At 33.5% G+C, this 22,304-nt stretch overlaps 1 protein-coding gene across 6 annotated transcripts in view; it reads left to right on the plus strand.

The window, feature by feature from the left end:
- The window catches only part of LOC138693213 (uncharacterized), a 394,304-nt gene that overhangs the window by 350,388 nt on the left and 21,612 nt on the right, over window positions 1-22,304 (plus strand). For 2 of the 6 annotated variants that reach the window (XM_069817007.1, XM_069817003.1), the window contains exons 20-21: window positions 4,620-4,846; window positions 6,843-6,983. In XM_069817007.1, coding sequence (XP_069673108.1) covers window positions 4,620-4,846; window positions 6,843-6,983 — 368 coding nt within the window. Of the gene's footprint in view, window positions 1-4,619; window positions 4,847-6,842; window positions 13,890-22,304 lie in introns of those variants that run through there. The other 4 variants (XR_011330254.1, XR_011330253.1, XM_069817005.1 and 1 more) reach the window with 4 other exon arrangements.

Below are 22,304 nucleotides of genomic sequence, written 5' to 3' on the forward strand. Positions count from 1 at the left end.
GTGTTCTGTAGCTGAAATTGAATACACCTTGTATTCATTTCATTAAAATCATCTCTACACGCATACAAAGTTTGTTATGTGCGTATATGACAAACATTAGAACAGATGTCTTATAAATCAATCCCATGACAGGCCAAATCGGCCCAAAGGGTGGCAAGAGGTTAAGGTTCCCACCTTTACAGACAATCAGCATTTAATGGCAGTAGGGATGTCAATTCTATGTGCCTCCCGTCTTTACTCCCAAGGAAATGCCCTTGATACTCATTTCTGTAGACCCCAGGGCCATAGTGCAGCTGGAAGGATTAGTTAAATGGAAAAATTTATGATCCCATCGGGAATCGAACCCTCGACCTTCCAACTTGCAGCATTATGCCTTAATCGCAATGCTACCATACATCCCAATGTCTTATGAAGCATGAAATTATTTGTTAACAGAACAGAACGATTGTTTGTATTAGTTTATTAAAATGTAATATTCATAAACAGCAAAGTATAATTCAAAGTGTAGATTTCTTAAAAGAACAAGAGCTGAATGTAGAAATGTATGATGTATGTTTGAGTTCATATAATTTCTTGGATTTGTAGTGGAAGTACTTCATGTTTTACTCAGAGAAACTTTTTAAGATTCTACAATGAAAGGAAATGCCTAATGGAAAGAAATTTCACGTAAGAAATCGGGGAAAAAATTATTACGAGGCTTCTGAAGGCTAATATATTATGTAATATTCTGACATTCTGAGAACATTAGTTTTAAATGTAGGAAAACCAATAATTGTCAGAAATTCCTTTTGAAAGGATAAAAATTATTGCATGTTATATCATTACATTTATCTGGAAATTAGGTAAACAAACAGCTTCCAGAGCTGTTCAATCCAAAGTATAAGTGAACGAAACATCATTCAGTCGAAACATTCAAAAATACATTTTACGAGATTAACAAAAATAGTAATGTAAAAGTTTTCCAACGAAATGAAACCAAAGGTATTATGTCTCACATGGGGTCAGAATTTACACGTTTTTACAATTTTCATATCAACAAATTGAACTACAGTTCTATCATTCAGAAATGAGGGAATGATTTTATATTAATTATATCATTCCACCATCTGAAACAAACGCCCCTCTTTCCCGAAAAGAACCTCGCCTAGTTGATGGAACATGCTACGTAAATTAGGGATGACTGTTATTGAAGTGAGATCAATTGAATTTATATGTGCCCAAGTTCAAGAAGTCATGGACCATAATTCAACATTTAGATAGTAGCAGATAACGAAAAATTATTCACGAAACAATTATTTATAGAGCAACAAATGAAGGTGGTACGGTATATCATGGCATCAGATGTGTAGAGGAAATACGTGATTCCCAAAAAAAAAATCAGGTTTAAATAATACAAACTGTTATCATACAACAGTTGTATCCTTTTCAGTAACATCACAGAACACCACATATCTTGTCTATAATCACAATATTAAAATTCACAATCCCAATTGTTTATTTTCTCTAAATTGTGACTGTCTATATTTAGCCAATTCTACTAGAGTTAAATATCTAGGAATACTAATTGACCAGCACCTTAGATGGGACACACATATTGCATTTTTATGTAATAAATTATACATAATTTTATACAGTAAAATCCCTCTTAACCTGCATCAAAGGGACCAGACTAATTCTGAAGATGAGATTGTGCCGTATAATTCAATAAATATTAAAAATTTACCTGTGCGTATTTTATGATGCCAACTATTGAACTTTAGTCTTGTGAAGCTTATTTCTCAGTCACTTGATTATAGCTAAATAAACATAAAAACTTTGTGAATTTTCTTTATTAAAACACATACATAATACAAATAATATATACTAATTTTAGTTTCGAATATTTACTGAACATGCAAGTTGGTGCGAACTTCCTAATGTGGTCCAGGCTGTGACAATGCGGCAAATTTAAACTTTTTTTGGCCTAGCAAAAAGTGTCGTTGTTTTGTTATTGCAAGTTAATTGGGTACAGGGTTCGAGAGATTTTACTGTATAGATTTGTTAACTGCGTTCTTACCTCCCTTGTAATGTTTTAAGATTAATGTATTTATCTTTGGTGCAATCTGTATGGTATTGCCGGTTGAGGCAATGTTTCTAAATCAATAAGGAAGCAATTGGAATTGCTACAAAAGAGAATAATCAAAATTTGTCTAAAAAGTCCATTGATTATCCTACTAAACTTCTTTATTCGGATTTTAACGTTTTCAAATTGGAGCAGATTACAGAGTGATCAGATTTTGAGAATAAACTCTGGGATACTCTTATACAATAATAAATTGTCAAAGAAATTAGCCATACAAATTAACTTCAGTTATTCTTGCTTTAATTGCTATGATAGGAGGAAAAAACCTCACAAGGACAGAAACAATTTCCAATGTTCATGATTGAAGGAATTAGACATCATAGGGATGATCCTCGTTACTTCCACTTCTCTCACAATGGTATAAAATGGGCCAGCACATTACTAAAATCTTCTCACATTTAGTGCACAGTAAGTAAAGCTGTTTCTATTAAAAACTTAATAGCAATGGAAGAAGTGCAGTACATCGAACGAAAACTGGAGTTATGTTTGATAGTATTAAAAGTGAAAGTGCCTTCTGCTGCAAATTTTAATTCCTTTTGTCTCACGACTATTGGTTTGAAAAAAGACATCATTTTATTAGACGATGATGGTAAAGTTGCGTTTTTATGCTTCTTTTTATTGATGTGTCACTGATGTCTACTCTCCCACCATTTGATATTGAAAATGTCGAGTTACACAGTTTACACTGTACTTTGTATTCCCACTTTAATTTCGGAATGTGCTGAAAATCTTGTTGAAGCTGATCATTCAGTGAACACTTTCTTTTTGGCATATTAATAAAAGCTCAGTATGTGACATGTTGAAATTTAGTTTCACCTGAATTTCTGTTTTCAACTGATTATCACTTAGCCTGTTTATGATGTCTGTGGACTAAAACTAAAAACCCCTCACATTAGGCCTAGGCATTGAACAGATGCGCATCAAAAGAAACTAGTTTTATAAGTTCCTTATATTCTGGAGGTTTTTAAATTAAAAAACACAATTTTTTCCTACATCATCTTTGAATTATGTATCTAGTGAAATGTTAATAATGCAAATATCGTTATAGCTACAGTTTAACTACATGTATATTGAGCTGAAGTCCATTAACCAAGATTTCTGAATGAATTGAAATACTGTAAGTCGGGCCCTTTTGGTCCCGTACACTTAGGCCACTTAAGTGGGCCCATTGTGCCCCAGATAACTGGAAAGTTTACCCAAGTCCTGAGGCCTCCTTGAAGACCAGGATCACTCCATGTTGGTCGAGATTTTAAACATAAAATAAACATTAAGATGAAAATAAAAACTGACAATTCAAAATAATACCAATTTGAAAGATACTGGTATTGTAAGATTTGTCAAGAAAGAAAGATAAAGTTGAATCAAACTTCTTCCTATTCACATCACCCATGCTCAAAAATCGGAAATTATTCTAATTTCGGGATTTTTGCTGTCCTGGTGAAGTAAAAACTTCCTCCTGGACATAGTATACCATATGACCAAGTGGTTATGTCGCAGGATTGGTGAAATGGCAGAAGTTACGTAACAGTGACTTACTTTACGGAGCCCTTTTCTTTAACTTATTTTAAACATTGGTTTATTAATGGAGAAAAATTTGCTCCAGAGCCAGAGATCGAACACAGGACCCCTTGTTCTATGCACTGGGTGTTCTAACCACTGAGCTATGCTGAGGCTCAATCCACAGTATCGGATCGAGCTTTCTCCTTTAGTACTTTCCCTTAGTAGCCTTACTCCATGTCATGTTCGACATATATATTGCCACATATATTATATTAAGCCAACAGTCATCAAACAAAGAGCACACTCATCTGAGTGACTTGGTGGCCAGAACTCCACAGTATATATGCACTGTTGGGCGAAAGAAGAAAGATTCGATCTGGTGCTATGGATGGATTGAGCCTCAGCATAGCTCAGTGGTTAGAGCACCCAGTGTGTACATAGAATTGGGGGTCCCGGGTTCGATCCCAGGCGCCAGAGCGAATTTTTCTCGATTATTAACTAATGGTAACTATAACAGATAATTCTGTAGGACCAAAAGATTAATCTTTACGTAGATCATTCGCTCAGCAATATATTATATACTGTGGAGTCCCAGCCACCAAATCACTCAAGTGAATGCACTCCTTGTTTGATGACTGTTGACTTAATATAATATGTGTGTCAATATATATTTTTCTCTGATTGAGGTTCTGGCTGATATGTACATCTATTATCAGGCAGTACATCTCACTTGGCGATATGTATCAGAGAAAGAACAATTGTTTGTATGCATCTGAAGTCTGACTAGTGTAATATGTAGCTAATGGGCGATGTATGCTGGTACATATAAAATGTTATTGGATTTAACTCCAATCTTAATTTTAATTTCAAGTGAACAAAGTGTGATTTATTAGTTGCTCGTTAATTCTCCTATATAGTATATTATATATTATAATGCCTTTTCATGTGATATGAAGGCCTGACTTGTTTCCAATAAATTGTCTTTCACTGATTACAGTGCTACAAGTCCAGACAAACTAACGCGAATGGGCAGTAATGCAGCTGGTAAAACTCTTGCAAAATCGCGGCTTCTTCCAGCAATGCCTAACCCTCGATTTGACCTCAGCTTCCAATTAGATAATCCTGAAAATGTGCCTCGTCAGGCAGCACTTGTGTTTGAGATTCGCAGCTCTGGTAAGGAAATGGTAGCAGCACGCAGGATAACCCTTCAAGATATGCTTTCAGGTAGGAGGTTGATAAGTTATATAATTGTACAATAAATGAATTGTTACTTTTCCATGTGCGAAATATAGCTCACATCATGGACCTAAATAAGACAGTTCTGTTTTGGCATACTCATCATTAGAGCCCGGATTTTATGTAATTACATATTCTGTTCCTATTATGTATCTATAAGTAAAGCTAAAATGTCGGCATATCACACCAAAGAGATCATTATTCGAAGTTTTAAGTTACATATTTTTATATATTTTGGTGCATAATAAATAGTTTCGCATATATTACATATTTTATATATTTTGAAGGATATTGCATATTTTGAAAGAATATACTTTTTTTCACCAATTTGCCCTCAAAATTAACTCATAAGTTATATGTTTTAAAATTGGTTATAAAGCATATCCCTTTGTCTCTAATGCATGAAAATAATTTTATAATTGAAAATAATAAATATTCTGTCAAAAAAAAAATGGACATCTCTTTGCCATGTTAACATTTCGTTTATCTCTCAAGAAGCAACAGAAAGTAGAAACAAATACCAATGCGAAGGGTAGGTCATTGTACTGCTATTGTGGTGAAGGAAAGAGTGAAAATTACCCTGTGAGTATGACCATTTGGCACAAACGTCCCCAATCAATTGCTCTGAAAGAAAACTAGTGCTTTCAGTTTTCTTGAGAACCTTATTCTGACATCAGGTGATACAGTTAGCTAGTCTATTGCTATGGTGCCAGTCGCATTCAAGTTGGCATCCAAGCTAAAAGATTGGATTTCAACTGACGATACCTTTAGCAAAATTGTGCTATGCAGTGTGTGTGTGACAAACGCATTTAAAAACTGAACTTCATGTCACAAATAAAAATTGTGCTCCATCGAAAAAACAAGTTGTTCTTACATAAGTGGTACTAGAACTTTCATCTTCTACCAGTGAATTTAATAAAGATTTGTGCATGGCAATGATTGCTGCAAACCTACCGTGGTATAAATTTGGAGTGCCAAAGTTTCAAGCTTTCCTACGCAAATACTGCAACTTCAATATTCCTGATGAATCAACAATATGGAAAAATTATTTAAACTCCAGCTACACTGACACAATGGAAATGATTAGTGCTTAATTTGACGATTCCTACATTCGTTACCTCAGAACAACAGTGGGATATCTTGCAAAAATCATATTTTAAATAATGAGGATTAAAATTTCTATTGAACATAGAGTGCAATGTGTAAACAAAGTTTCTTGTTGTTTTAGCTTCATATTAAATCAAAAGTTTGTTCACACATTGCACTCGAGTTCAATAGCAATTTTTATCCTCGTTATTTAAAATATGATTTTTGCAAGATATCCCACCATTCTTCAGAGGTAACTATATGGGTTGCCATTGACAAGATGATCAATGACTGCAGAAAGTATTAAAAAATATTTAATTATTAATTGTGCCTCCAAACAATAATTAATTGAGGTTGAATCATATGTGTACCTATAATTTTTTATCAGTGTGCAAAAATACATCTAATAAAACTTCGATTTTAAGTTACATATTTTTTATTTATTACATTATTTATCTACATATTTTCCCATTTTTAGCTACATATTTCTTATTTTCATATTACGTAAAATCCGGCCTCTACTCATACACAAACATCCATTGCTATAATGTGTATTTACGGTTTACTGTTATTACATAAATGCTTTAACAACTTAAAAGATACATAATACAATATAATGCTCTCTCAGTGTACACACCTGAATGAAATAACAGTTCATTGACCTCACAAGATAAGTTAAAAATCACTACAATATTCCATGCGCTCTAATAGACATGTTCATGCAGACAGCATTCTTGGAAATATGGCCATGGAGAAATCTTTCTTCCGTGGTATGGGTCTCTCTACCTGTAGGATGGCGGCTGTTGGTAGCAGGATATCAAGGAAATAGTCGCACTACATATTTTGTTCTTTATTCTAAATTAGACATTGATGATTATTTATGTTTCCTCCCTTTCAGCTGCTTCTCCAGATACAAATGAAGTTCGAACTTGGTTAGCCCTTAATAATGGAGCATCACTAGAAGTTGAAATCGCACACAGCAGAGAACTTAAGAAACAGTCAAGAAAAATATTCCGTAGTTGGTCCGTTCATCGTATTGGTAAGATTTAACACAGACTTTTTGCAGAGTTTAATGTCAAGTTTTTGAACAATTTGACTCAGTGCAATTAAATTATCACTCGTGAAAGAAATTAGTCAATATTACATAACATATTTATAATACAAAGAGTAGAGACACTATTAATATCAGTTTCAAATGTGTGACAAAAGTATGCATTTTCATTCATTCCTAAGAGAGAAACCTTTATATCTGTACAGCAGAAGTAAGTAAACAAATGAGTACTGTATAGTGTCAACATATATCTCATGTAATTTCTCTCCTAAATGTTTGAGAGATTTGTTATAAAGCCTGTGAGAATTTTTATAGAATGCGTGAATCTTTCTTAATATTTATTTTAGTATGACTTTAATGTTTTGGAGTGCTCATTTCTCTTCTCTAAGATATTGATAGCATTAAGTGCACACAACAGTAGACAGATAAAAAATAATATTGTCTCAATTTATTTAGCATTTTCAAAAGATATAAAAAAACTAAACATCAAGAAGGATGCTTCAAAATTATTTATTGGTATGTCTTTTTTTTTACATTGAACTGCACGCATTATATTCTTCACCTGACATAATTAGAAACATTAAATTCAGACGTTTGAGATGGGCAGGACATGTATATAGAGTGTTAGGTAGGTGGTCAGAAAGAAAAAGACCTTTGGGGAGGCCGAGACATAGATGATAGGATAATATTAAAATTGATTTGAGGGAGGTAGGATATGATTGTAAAGACTGGATTAATTTTACTCAGGATAGGGACTGATGGTGGGCTTATGTGAGTGTGGTACTGAACCTCTGGGTTCCTTAAAAGTCATAAGTAAGCAAGTAAGTATGGCTTATTTTTTTTATTGTGTCTTTCACTTTTTATCTTTCCTTATTATTGACACCCAACCTTAAAATGATGAAATAAAATAATTTTAAAAGATTTTTTGATTATTGTAATATTCTGATAATTATTTTATTTGATGCAAAAAAAAAAAACGTTTGTGATAAATATTCCTTCCATGTCTCAAAGTTAACAAAACTATCTACATATGTCCTGTAAAATGCTAATCTCTTAGTCGAAACTTGCATAGGATAGAAAATAATGGCAGACTAATGGTGAAAAAAATGCTTTAGAGCTTTTATTAATTTTCATGCAGAAAATCACAGAATAAATTTCTTCAAAAGGCAGAAAAAAAAGTAAGTAAATTATTCTTTTGCTATACAGGGTGAATGATAACCTCTGCACCAAAATTTAAGAGGTGATTCTACATATTAAATAAAACAAAACTTTTATTACACTTTTCTTCGATGAAGCACCGTTAAGTAGGAAAAAAAAAGTGTTTTCTCAATGTTTGCAGTGCTCTATTGCAGTAATGACCTGAAATAAATGGCTGATTGCTATACAAGCAGATAGGTAAAAATAATGTGAACAGTTAATGTCTTGAATCTTCTTTTTTGCAAATTAAACCATGTAGCCTTGAATTTAAATTGAATAATATCTAAAATCGTTGAAATAAATCTTGCAACTCAGTGCACATAATGTGTTACCGGCGGAGTACAGCAAAGGGGGAGGGGAAAGTAAGGAGTGCAGGCCGCGCTTGCTTAGAGTTATTGTAGCAGCTGCGATGTTGTCAAATGCTTCATAGAAACATAACGATTTACTCTAAAATGGTGAATGTTAGAGAAAAAACTTATTTAAATTTTTTAAATCTTTCCTCATGATCTATTATCAGTTTCATTTTGGTGCAGAGGTTACCATCCTTCTTGTATATACTTTTCCCACAGACGTGATAAATATATAGTATATCATAATAACCACTCCATTTGTCTAACTACTGTTTAGAGATGTGCTAGCAAGTTTCGTAAGTAAAAATATTTTCAAGCCTCTCAATCTGTTAGTCTCTATGTTTCCATCCATTGCTTCATAGGCAGACCTAGAGATCTTTTCAGCATTGCTTTAGGAATTCTACTGACATTCGTTCTTTGAAGGTGGTTTTTCCAGTTGACTTGGTGAAGGGAGATGAGATTAAAGAGTGTTAAGTTCCTTTGTAACGTCTGCATTGTTTTAGACCCAATTCTGTATAGCCAGCTTTCTTCTCAGGATTCTCATTTCAGAGGCTGTCAGCCAGTTTTATTATTCTTCTTAATAGTCGAAGCTTCACTTCTATAAAATAGTATGAATCATGCCAAGATTTTGAATAGGCATATTCTAGCATGTTTTTGTACTAATGAAGATCTCATCACATCTTATAATTCCCATTTATTAAATTTTGTAATTTTCCCCCACTTTATGATGTGTAACCAATGAAATGAAAAGTATCTACTATTTCTAACAATTAATTAAAGGGACTATCTAGTTCTGTAAGGGTGTAAGGCACAGAGGCATAGTTTTGAGTTCAAGAGTACTCTTGAACTAGACCTTGACATATTAAATATTTTATTATGCATTATTGAAGGACATTCTAAATTAGTCCTACTGTAGGGATTTTTCAAAACTATAGGCTACTGAAAATTTTACAGACAAAAAATGATTTATGGTAGAATATTATTTTTTATTTTATTCCCTTGTTCAAGAAGCTGTGTTCTACAATAAAAGGGTGCCTAATTTGCTGCAAATGAGTATGTACTCAGTTCTTCAGTCCAGAATTTCAAAATCCCCTTCTGTACCGGTACCCACTTCATCCATTTGAGGGTCTCCTTCAGCTCTGAATTGCTCATAAAATCGTTTCTCATTTTCAGAAATGAAAGGCATTCAAGTTTTTGTGTATCCCTTAACTTCAGTGCAACAACTGATCTTCCATCCGGAGATTTAGGTTCAAAATCACGTATGGTTGACCTAAATTTCTCAGCTTAGGTTCAAAATCACTTATGGTTGACCTAAATTTCTCAGCAAGTCCTCCATAAGCAACTTTACATTTGCCTCTTTTCAGAAGCATTGAGTTTTCCATTCTTCAATAATAGATTAAGTTTCTTTGTACATAATTCCAAAAGAGCAATCTCTTGTGAATCTATGCATTGTTATGTGCCTGTAATTAATGTTGTCTGCATTGAAATTTTTCATTGGTTTTACTTTCAGCAACTGAGATTTTTGAAGTCATCTCTTTCCATTTTTATTGCTATAAATGGAACTTTCTGTCTTACTTTTCTTATCATTGTACACCATCCATCTGGAGAAATCACAAACACTATTTTCCTTTTCAACTTTTCAATTATCGTAAACTCTGTGTTACAAGGCAGGAACATATGGGCAGGGACCAAAAACTTATGTTGAGTTTTCTTGTAAAATCCTCCCCTCAACCAGTGAAAAAGAAAAAGGAAATTAGAGTGATTTTTTGTTCTGCTAGGGAAGGAATCCAAATACAATATCAGCTTTTCTTTTTCTCCAGACAACTTTCTTTGAGATTTTTAAAGACATGAGGCTATTTCATCGCTTCCCCAAAGAGTAACATTCTCACTGCACACACACGTTTGCAACTCCAGAACATCCATGGATCCCAAGATGGTAAGTTCATAATTCCCTCAAATAGTAATTTATATGTTGATAATTGATGTTGACAGTATCTGTTGTAGATCAAACGCAAGCACACACACATCACTGTTACTGTCTTTACTAGAGGTTTTATCAGTCTTCAGCATGTTATATGCTCTGACTGCTGTGATTGATGCAGTCTTATATTCAAGGATGTAGTGTCAAATGCTAAGTATTTCACAGAATCAGAAATTTTACAAGTGTCACTTCGAGGAGGTTGAAGACTTACGTTGTTCATTCTTGATTACTTTCTAATCTTGTCACATTCCTCGATCTCATGTCACTTAGTTATCCCCTTAGCTATCCTAACCTTTTAACTGGCAATATTTACGGAAATAAATGACAGCAGAGCATAAAATATGGTACAATACAATTCCATGACCTGATGCTATCACTAATATGTGTCAAATACGGTAAACTCAGAGTCGTTAAAGTAAATAATTATGGCATTGTACTCACTCCTCTAACCTTCACAGATTGCATTTTGAAAATCTGCACTTCGTATGTCACAGCTTCTCTTTCCAATGGGGGCGATCTCCTTGATGAACTGATGTTCATAGAAACTTTCTTTGATGATATTATCAGTTTTTTCTACTTAGGCAGACGTGACTGAGTTGCACAAAAATAGGTACCAACATACCTGAAGCTATTATTTATTGTTATTATTATTATTATTATTATTATTATTATTATTATTATTATTATTATTATTATTATTATTATTTAATCAATATCGTCCTAATGATTGTTTTTCCCTCCCCCAAGAAACTTCACTAGATACTTTATTTTCAGATAATAAATAATAATACTCAGTGACATAACATACCAGTATACACAATATGTAGCCTATTCTTGAAAAGTATACAAGATACTGTACTATAACAGTATTAACAAAACTATATGCTTAGATCTTCTGTAACATTAAATTCGTCTAAAGCATGGCTTGCCAAACTTTTCACAGCAAGGGCTACATTTTAACCCTCCGAGAAAGAATCACGGGCCAGATCATGTAAGTTCAAATTAAATCTAATGAACAAAGCTCATAAACAACATTAGTACCGGTATTCAGACTTTGTAATTTATTGACCTAAAACCTACATTTACATATTAATAACTGCTGCAATTAATACTTGACAAGTTATTAGTCGTAGTTGCATAGCAATATAACATTACATATTAATACCTGTTGTGATAACGGCCTATATTCAATGTGAAGAAAGAAGCTGACTTTTCTATGATGTAATTGCAGACATATGTAGTTCTAATTTTGTGCTTTCAATGAGCAAAACAGACTCTAAATGTTCATCAGACAAAACAGAGCTATGCTTTGATTTGACATATTTAATTTTTTTAATGTTTTTTTCACACATAAGTTGATACAGTCACTGATATTAATCCTCGTGGAAAGTTTTCAAATTAGAATATGTGTCTCTCGACAGAGAGTTGTAAAAATCCACCAACTTTCCTACATCGAATTCAAATGATTTTGGAACACACTGATGTTCTCTGCATTGACATTGAGATCAGAAAAGCGGTTCTGGAACTGTTGTTGAAGAGAGTGTATAACCTGCTGACAAAAAACAACAGAAAATTCTGTTGTACCTTTCATGCTGACTTTTTCACAGCATAGGAAATGAATGAAGCTGTTGTTCACAAGTTGGGATTAAAAAATCACCATTTTCTTTCTGAATCCCTTCACTTGAGAGTAGAGTTCAGAGGTCAGTCCTCCTCCTCCTTGTAATCTAAGGTTGAAGTCATTCATATGCTTGGTTATGTCTGAAAGGAAAGCCAACTTCCAAATCCAATCACAATTAGGAATTATGGGCAGGGGCCATTTCTTTTCATTTCAAGAAAATTTCAGTTTCTTTCCTGTGCTCGAAGAATCTCAGTAATACTATTCCACAGCTGAGCAACCGAACTTGCGTATGGTAGGGAATATCAGGATATTCTGCTTCTATTTCCAGTATAAATTCACGGAATTGGCGGTGGTTAAGTCCATGGAATCGAATGAAGTTCACTATCGACACTAGAGGCTCCATGATGACAGGTACCTCCGTATCTTTTCCACATAATGCATGCTGATGGATAATATAGTGCAATATCATAGGCTTTGAGCACCCAGCTATATTGCAGGCTTCAAATACTCTTCCAACGAAATCTTTTTTCGTGCTGCACACTTCCATCTGTTGTGATACATTTAAGTTTCTCCCACTTCAAGCTGTACCGAGAAAGTGTTTTTTCAACTTCATGGGAAATGTCTTCACCGTTAGTTGTTTCATGCATGCTGCATACAGATGCCAATTCTTCAATAACTTCAAAGTCACTGTTTATGCCACGAATAAGCACCAGTAACTGTGAGGTGTTTGAAACATCTATGGACTCATCAAGTGCAAAATAATGAAAAATATTCAAAATGCTTTGTTTTTTCATTCAACTGGCAAGTTATGTTTTTGGCAACATCTTCCACTCTTCGAGCAACTTCATGTACTGAAAGATTAATGTTTTTAAATAAATTTACTTTCTCAGGACAGATCTCCTTTGCCACCATTATCATGCACGATTTAACAAGTTCACCGTCATTAAAAGGCTTTCTCCTTTTCGCCAATTCATGCAATACACGTAACTAATCCATATTACAAAAAATATAAGAAAGAATTTGAAATTATTATACTGTCATCACTGATTAATTTTGCTTATATATATATAAACAAAACTAGCCACTGTTGCTGCTTCATTGTATAATCTCTCTTTCTTGAAAATATTCTGTTGAGATGATAGTTCACGTTTTATTGCTTCATATTTATCATTCCATAACTTCCTCGTAAATTGTGAAAATTTTGAAGAATGTTTGATTTCATAATGCCTGCGAATATTATATTCTTTAGACACAGCAATTGATTCGTTACAAATCAGGCCTGCAACTTTATTTCTAGTTTCAATCACAAAATAGTCTAAATTCCATTGTTGTTTAAATACACGACATTCACTGTCCACTTTTCCTTTCTTTTCTTTTCCTGACATAATTAAAGTTAAGTTACGCTGTAAGAACTATTAGTAAATGCTTGTGGATTGACTCAGAGTGCTAATACTAATTTTAACTGGATAATATTTACCACTTCACAGATCCACTGCTCTACAATGTGTGAGCGGGTACCGAAAGAAAGTTGCTGTTGTCAGCTTACTGCAGTACAATCTCTGGTTGTTTTGTTGCCACACTTCGTGCTTGGGGTTGCCAACCCATGGTCGTCTGGGGGCTAACCGCTTGCAACTAGTATATTGTAGCAACATCATTGTTACCACAGTATATGAGCAATTTGTTTAAGAATCTGAACCTCTGATTTTATTTCATCGATCAAAATTCATGAATAAAATGCATACTGTTTCTTTTTCTTTTTTATTGACTTTTAATTTTTTCAAGTTAGTAAATGAGACCAAACAAAAGTAGCTCACGGGCTGTAGTTTGGCAAGCCCTGGTCTAGAGGCTTCATTTGAGAGGAAAGGGGGGTAAAATTAATAATTGAGTATTACTACTAAAGAAAAAACTATACTTTTAATATTAAAATATTCCATTTTTATAATAAACGCATAAGAAATAAAAGTGAGCTAGTTAATGACTTCGATCAAATGAAACCAAGGCGTTACCACTTTGCTACATTAGTGGTTGTTGCTGTTTGTAAATGTACATTTTTTTAAAATTCAAATTAATATTTCGTTATTAGTAAAAATGTATGTGTTCGTTTGTTCGCACTTACGTCATATTAACAGCAAGTGCATGTAAATTACATATAGTATAAGCAGGATAAGAAATTAAAACTAGTCCTGTGTGTGGAAACTCTAAATATACTGTAAAGTGTAATAAACTTGGCCATAAAACAAAAATAATAAATAAATAAACCCATATCAGCGGTATTTGTGACTTAAAATAATAAAAAAATACTTAAGAAATGGAGAAAAATAATAATAAAGTTTAAAAACATATTCAAGGCATCTGATATCATGGTTTAATCTTTTTTATCATCAAGTTTACCCTTCCAATCAAGTTTACTGGAGTTTACGATATGGAAAATAGTTAATTCCAGAAGAAATAGGAAGTATGCCACACACTGTACTCCATTTAAGGTCTTTTCCTAAAAAAATCTTGCCCCCTCCAAGCAAAAACTGAAATGATGCTCCTGAGTGTCATTTTCGTAAACATATTTTATGTAATGTAGTGAGAGACTCTGCTTAAAAACTAGTTACGCAAGTTTCGTAAGTTGTTTTTTACACGACATTTTTATATTTTCATTAGTATGTGTCAAGTTTATCTTTCTCTTGATTCAATAACAAATTTTTAACAATTCATATATTGCTAACCTTCTTTTAATTTTCGAACTTCTTTCCAAGGATACTGTAACATCTTTAAAAATAAAAATAATTAGAAACTGAGTTACAGAATAGTTACTGTGAAACTTCAGATATATAACTCAGCTTGTCAAACCACTGCCAATGTGCTTTTTTATGGTTATCCATAGAGAATTTAATGTTTAATATGGGAATAGTTATAATAACATCATTGCGTGAAATTTATTTTTGTTTCTAAATTCTGAGTTTGTCTGTTATCATCTTCACTATTCAAAGACGAGAGAAAAATGTTCAGTCAGTCTTCTGATATGTGAGTCTACCGTATTTCATTGCATAATAGTCGCATTTTTAATGTCCTTTTTTTGGCGTGAAAATATACAGTGCAACTATTATGTGAAGAATAAATTTAAATGGTAATGATTGGTCGCATCAACTTCCAGTGATCAGCTTCCATATAAGGGGGCATGTGCTAGCAAGCAGGTTCAAATTGCTTGATTATTCGTAGCAGAAGAAGGAGAGGGGAAGGAGGGAACTGATATTAGTGTGCAATACTGGAACCATAACGTGAATAATATCTTAAAAAAATAAAAATTACTGTAGTGTTATTGAATTAAAAACACCTTTTTATTGCCTAAAAACATTCACAGTATTGTTGAATCACATATACCGGTACCATATATCTGATACACTGAAGTCGATATTATCTGACTACTGGACCAGTCCGTGGAAAGTTGATTGATCTAGTCCTAAGAAAAGTATTTGAACACTGATAAACAACTGCCACTCAGAACCAACAATTGAACTGAACTGAAGGCATTTATAACTATTGGCTTGGCGCTAACATCTCTTCAATCACTTTCGTCAGCTGTCAATTCTGTTTCTCTCACATTCGACCTTCAGCATAAAGGTCCTTTGTATTGCAGTGGCGGCACGTTATTTTTAAATAATTCTTTATTGTGATAAACAGCAATATCCATGCGGTGAAATTTTTTAAGTTCTGATCAGTTTGTCTATAAATAAGGGTGCGACCATTATGCGATGAAATATAGTGGTTTATCTGTAGATATGATATTGAATAGTGATAATTTTCTTTCTTCAATATGACTAAAATGGTCTTTGCAAATTCGTAGACAGAATAGCACATACAACAAATAATGGAATTCACATCTTGCTTATCATGAGTTTCCAATTTTCTTTGACATGTTCTTATTATACAGAGTGTTAGGGAAATAAATACAAACATTTTGACAGAGTTTAAAGTTAATATAGTCTGAAAATTCCTCAGCAACTTTTTTCTTACTCGGAACAGCTTTCCCAATAATTAGCAGTATACATAAAGCACTTCACTGGTCTCTTCCTTAGTTATTTTTTGCAGAGGTCCGCACAAGATGCTCCTTTTTCTATTAAAAGTTTCCTTGGCCATTGCTATCCTCCTTTTGACTTTCTGGCAGCAGCTCATGTTACTGCTTATGGTACACTCCAAGTATTTGAAACTGTCCACTTGTTCTACTGCCTCATTTAGAATTCACATCTTTACTTGTTTACTTTTCTTCTGATAACCATGGTCCTCGTTTTGTTTGCATTTATCTTCATCCCACACAGCTCACAGCTGTCATTTACCTCCAGTAGCATATCCCTTAGTATCACCTCTTCTTCTGCTAACAACTCCATTATCATCAGCAAATCTTATACACTTTTATTCCTTTTCCTCCTTCTATCACTCCTCCCATGTTCTGAAAACAGTTCTTCACTAAATCCTCCAAGTAGATGTTGAACAGGGTAGGTGATAAAGGGCATCCTTGTCGCATTCCCCTGCCATTTCATTTCCCTCTGATATTTTTTCTCTTATTCTAACTCTGACTCATTTCATATCAAGATTACTGAATAGCCTCCTCTCTTTCCAATCCAAACCAATTCTCTTTAGAATTCTCGTAAGTTTATTCCACTCCACTTTGTCAAAAGCCTTTTCTATAAGTCCACAAATACTACATATCTTTGACCTATTGTTCATAGTCCAATATTGCATCTCTCGAACCTTTTCCCTTCCTCAAGCCAAATTGCTCATCTTCCCACTCTCCTTCCATCTCGAATATAAATGCCGATTTAGTATTTGCAGAAGAATTTTTCCTGAGTGCGATATCAGGCTGATAGACCTAAACTCATTACATTTCTTGACATCATATTTCTTCCGTGAAATCTTCAGGTCATTCGTCCATCTGTCCAGTAGGCCTATTCCTTGTTTGTCTGTTATTTCATTGCCGATTTCGTCTTCTTTCGGCCACATGGATTTCCTGTTCTTATTTGTTAAGTCCATACATTTTACTTTGCGGTACATTAAATCATATCTTCCTTTTCTCTCTAGTTCCTCTATTTCTTTACATTTCTCTTTCATCCAGTCGTCCTTTGCCTTAACAGTTTCTCTTCTTATTTCATTGTTTAGTTTCCTGTTGTTCCTTTTACCTTCTTCTGTGTTGATGTTTTTCGATTTTCTCCTTTTCTCAATCTTCTCCAACATTTTCCCAGTGATCGAGGGTTTCTTAATACTCATACCTTCTGTGTGTCTTATTATTTCTTTTGCTGTTATCTATATACAGCTTTTTAGACGAGTCCAATACTCAATAAAGCATAATCGTGCAACTTACTGGTAAGTAATGTACTCTCAATGCATTAACAAAAAAACTGTGAAATACGTTTTAATAAATATTTCATCCCATAAAGAATATATTAATTCCATTATTATCAAACGAGTGACTTTCTGTTGACTGCTGTTAAAAATTTGAAAGTTTGTCAAATATTTTTTTCTCTAACTTACATTCCTTGGTGAATTTTCACAATTGAAAATGCATAATTTTGATAACTTTACTGTGAACCTATACAATTTATGTGTACTGTTTACATTCCGAATTGAAATTATCTGTGAACTTTAGAATTAAGTTTTCTTCAAATTAATCTCTCTCATATTTTATGGAATATATTATCTGTAATAATAAAAAGTTGAACTGCAGGTGTTTGATGTTGGAAAGACATTTAAAACTGTCATGCACATTATATTATCTACATCATTAATGTTATAACATCCTTATTTGTTTTGAGGTATTTCCAATCGAACATGAACATTGACACCTAACATCTTTATTGGTGTATCATCATGGTATTTGTTGGGATGGTAAACATAATTAACACATTCCCAATTTGGCAGTCTTTAATTAATATGGCATGAAAGGAAACTGGAAGAAAAAGATCTCATGTGTTTGTTTTGATAAATGAAGTGATTGTGAGAGTACCACATTCATGATCATTTATCCTAAATGGTTTCACCTGTGAACAAAGGTAATTCAGTGAAAGTGTTTTAATGTTTGAGAGGGATAAAAATGTTAAATTTGTAAGCTGTTATATCGAAGATGCTTAAATGGAACCTGACATTGCTCATGTTATGATGGTTTTGTACTACATATAAAAGACCAATGTTCTTAATCGACATTCACTACTGTACCATAATTACAATCATAATCTGGGATAAACTTCAAAATTGAATGAAAACTGGTATGATATTTTAAAATTTATCTTTCTTTTAATACGTCTCTTGTTGTGAGATGACAACAAAATTTATTTCAATTTTGTAGGAAGTAATGAAATCGTGAGTTCATAATTGGTACTACATTGTTACATATCATGTTGTTATTGATTTCCATTCAGTATTAAGTACAGTAGTTCATTAAAACCTTTAGGGAGGCCAAGACATAGATGGGAGGATAATATAAAAATGGATTTGAGGGAGGTGGGATATGATGGTAGAGACTGGATTAATCTTGCACAGGAGCAGCAATGACCCTCCGGGTTTCTTAAAAGCCATTTGTAAGTAAGTTCATTAAAACCTTGGATATTGTTGCCGCAAATAGGTCAGTTTATATTCAAATGATTCGTATAATAAATAACAAAATTATTAGAAGTCAAATAATCAGCCTGTTAGTATTTGATACTGAATCACATAATTTATTATTATTATTATTATTATTATTATTATTATTATTATTATTATTATTATTATTATTATTCGTGGTAATATTATAATATGCAAGTTTATATGTAGCTGTCTTTGTACCTCATTTGCCTTACGATAACTGCAGACCTAGGTTCAAATCATGTTGATGGCATAGTAGTATTCCTGGTGGACAAAGCCAAGGTTCTTGAGGATTTTCTCGGGGTTCTCCCAGGTCCTTCTATCATTTCACCACTATCCCACTCCATCATAACTCCAATAGTACTTCAATAGTATCTACTCAAAACATTGTGGAATGATTAATATTGTGACCAGTGTGCAGATGGCATTCAGTCTGAGATGTAGTATGCTCTCAGTGGAAGAAAGGATGCTCTAATGAAACTTCATTGGACCTTGAGCCTACATGGCTGAGTCACAATATACAGTGTCTGTTGGCAGGTGCTAGTGCACTGGTCTTCCAGCCTGGCAGCCTGGATTCAATCCTCGGCCAGGTCGTGATGGGATTTGTAGTGGATAAAGCAAAAGTTACAGACGATTTTTCTAGGAATAATCTCATTTTCCTTACACTCCACCAGCGCTCTCCACCTCCTCTTCATTTCATCTATCATCAGCAGTCTACTAGGTATATTCCAGCAACAAACATTTCAAAGTGTGCAGAAACCAAATACTCCTGCCGTCCACACCTGTGGAGTAACGGTCAGCGCGTCTGGCTGTGAAACCAGGTGGCCCGGGTTTGAATCCTGGTCGGGGCAAGTTACCTGGTTGAGGTTTTTTACAGGGTTTTCCCTCAACCCAATACGAGCAAATGCTGGGTAACTTTCGGTGCTGGACCCCGGACTCATTTCACCAGCATTATCACCTTCATTTCATTCAGACGCTAAATAACCTTGTTGTTGATACAGCGTCGTAAAATAACCCAATAAAATAAAATAAAATAAATACTCCTGCCAGTCATACTGGAGTGGGGATTAAGTTGTTTGACTTGAGACTGTGGTAGAGTGCAAATCGGCTCCTCTGAAGTACAGTGTAGTCTAGATAGTGTAATATAATATTGTTATATTCGTACTATGTTAGCATATTTCAAGTAAAATGTCCAACCTCTCTGTTACGCCTCTTGTTATCAGTTAGTGAGCATCAAAGTGTGACGCCATGCACCAAGAAGGAACAGAAGCACTATGTTTAATCTTGTCACCCTGTAGTACTGGTTTTAAATGCTGATACAGAAAAGTGCTGGGGCTTCAGGCCCTGGAAGTACTTGTCTGGGGATGAGACCTGGCTCTGTCAGGCCTGATGCAGGATGGCCCACCATTAGCATCGTATTCATGAATGTCGACAGGCTCCTGTCAGGCTTTGACAACCATCACATATATAGGATGCACAATGAGTTAGTGTAAGCCGAAGTACATGGTTCTGTACCAGTATGGACCACAAAATTCAAGCCATGCAAGTCACGATATTTACAAACAATGTAACCAATTTGGATTTAAACAAAAAATAAAACCATTTGTATAAGAATATGATGGTGATTTGCAAAGAATCCCAAAATTAAATAACATTTTATTTTTAGTTAAGTATTTCTGCTTAAATACTGTAAAAGAAGTTGTAATAGTGTTGATATACAGTTTGAACATGTTAATTAACATGAATATCCTACTTACTTTCCCGTCCTATTTTTTTAGGTTAAATTAGGTTTTGTTAAGTGAGGTTAAATTTGGGAGAGTTATGCTAGTTTTTTTTTTTTTTTTTTTTAGATTGGATGTAAATTAGATATGTATTTTCACAGCATTGCTTATATAAGTCATCATCATCTTCATAGCAGTGATTAGGCAACAGTGCCTGTTCCGTCTTCACAATGTTCAACTCCATCTTTTCCTTGTATGCCTGACATCCCTTTTACCTATAGGTTGATACATAGATACTAGGATTGAAATTCTTTTGTCATTCATTTGATTTAAGTATGTTCTCCAGTAATTTTTCTTTATATTCTTCTATTTTTTCGTTTGAACTGTATAAGTTAAGCTCTTCTCATATATTTTCATTCCTCAGGTTGGTTCTTGTACAACCCTTCACTCTACAGAGGAATCTCATTTCTGCCGATTGTATTTTGCTTTTATCTCTTTCTTTTATTATCCAGAACTCGCTTCCAAACATAATAATTGGAACAGTCATTATTTTGTAACATTTTATTTTTGTTTCTTTTCTTGTCTTATTTTGAAGTGTTCTATTGATTGTTTCACATATTCATTGAAATGTATTTATTTTATTTTCAATGTCACTGTCAATGTTTCTTCAATTTTGATGTAGATAGAGACTTTGTTTATGTAGTCATTTAGTTTTACATATGTCCTATATTCTAATAAATATATAAAAAACAATGGAAGACCAAAATTTCTGAAAAATTCATAATTAACAGCAAACATTATTCACTAAAAACTCTGGCAGACAATCATCTCTCCACTAATCTTGTGTGGGTTGTGAATTTATTTATGTAGCTGAGTGCATTTTTGAGCTGATTTACAATTTCTTACATTGTTTTATGTTGACATACATGGCGTTTCAGAATTGCTATACCTATAAGAATCATTGATAGGTTGTAGGTGTTGGTGCCATGTAACATCACTCAGAACTACGATCCATTTGGTACCAAAAGCATTAAATGTTGTTACCGTTATCGCTTGTGTATCTTAACTATACTGTTTCTTCTCGTAACTGTAAAGCTATAGAACACTTAAATGATACTCAGGAGTTCCCCTTCCTCCCAATTTGTGGTACAAAGAGAACTCTCAAATTTCATGACTAATGTAATGCCTGTGGTTGTCATGTATATGTACTTTAGAACAAGAATTTTGCAAGTTCTTTTAAAATTTATGATTAGGGTACAAATAACTAAATTAAACTCAATCTAGTACGTTACACACAGAACTATAAGTTGATAGGGATTCTCTCAAAACTAGGATATTTTAAACTGAACACTGTTACAGTGATGTACTGTCATATTTACTTGTAATTACAGACAAAAGTTAGTGTAAAACACTACTGAAAAATAGTTGCACGATAAAATACATAAGCCACAATGTTAAATCACACAAGTTTAAAGAAAATGGATATATGAATACAAGAAAATAATTTTATTTGAACTTCATATCCTTTTAAATTACATTTATTACGTAGTATTACATGCATTACTCCTCCTGTGGCCACTGACCACTAAGAAAAAATACATATCAAAGTCAAAAAAAGGAAAGGGACATAGTAAGAAAAAAAGCAGAATTGGCCAAAAACCCAACAGATACACAAGAATGACGAAGAAAGGCAGCAAAGTTAAAAAAAGAAATCTTTGTAGCTAAAAAAAATGCATTCAGTGAATTTATTGAAAAAGCTGATTATAGAAAAGATGCAAAAAAAGTATACAGATATGTAAGTAAAATCACATGTCAGAGAGAAACAAGGAAAGAACC

This window comes from Periplaneta americana, chromosome 17 (assembly GCF_040183065.1).
Source record: "Periplaneta americana isolate PAMFEO1 chromosome 17, P.americana_PAMFEO1_priV1, whole genome shotgun sequence".
NCBI classification, from domain to species: Eukaryota; Metazoa; Arthropoda; class Insecta; order Blattodea; family Blattidae; genus Periplaneta; species Periplaneta americana.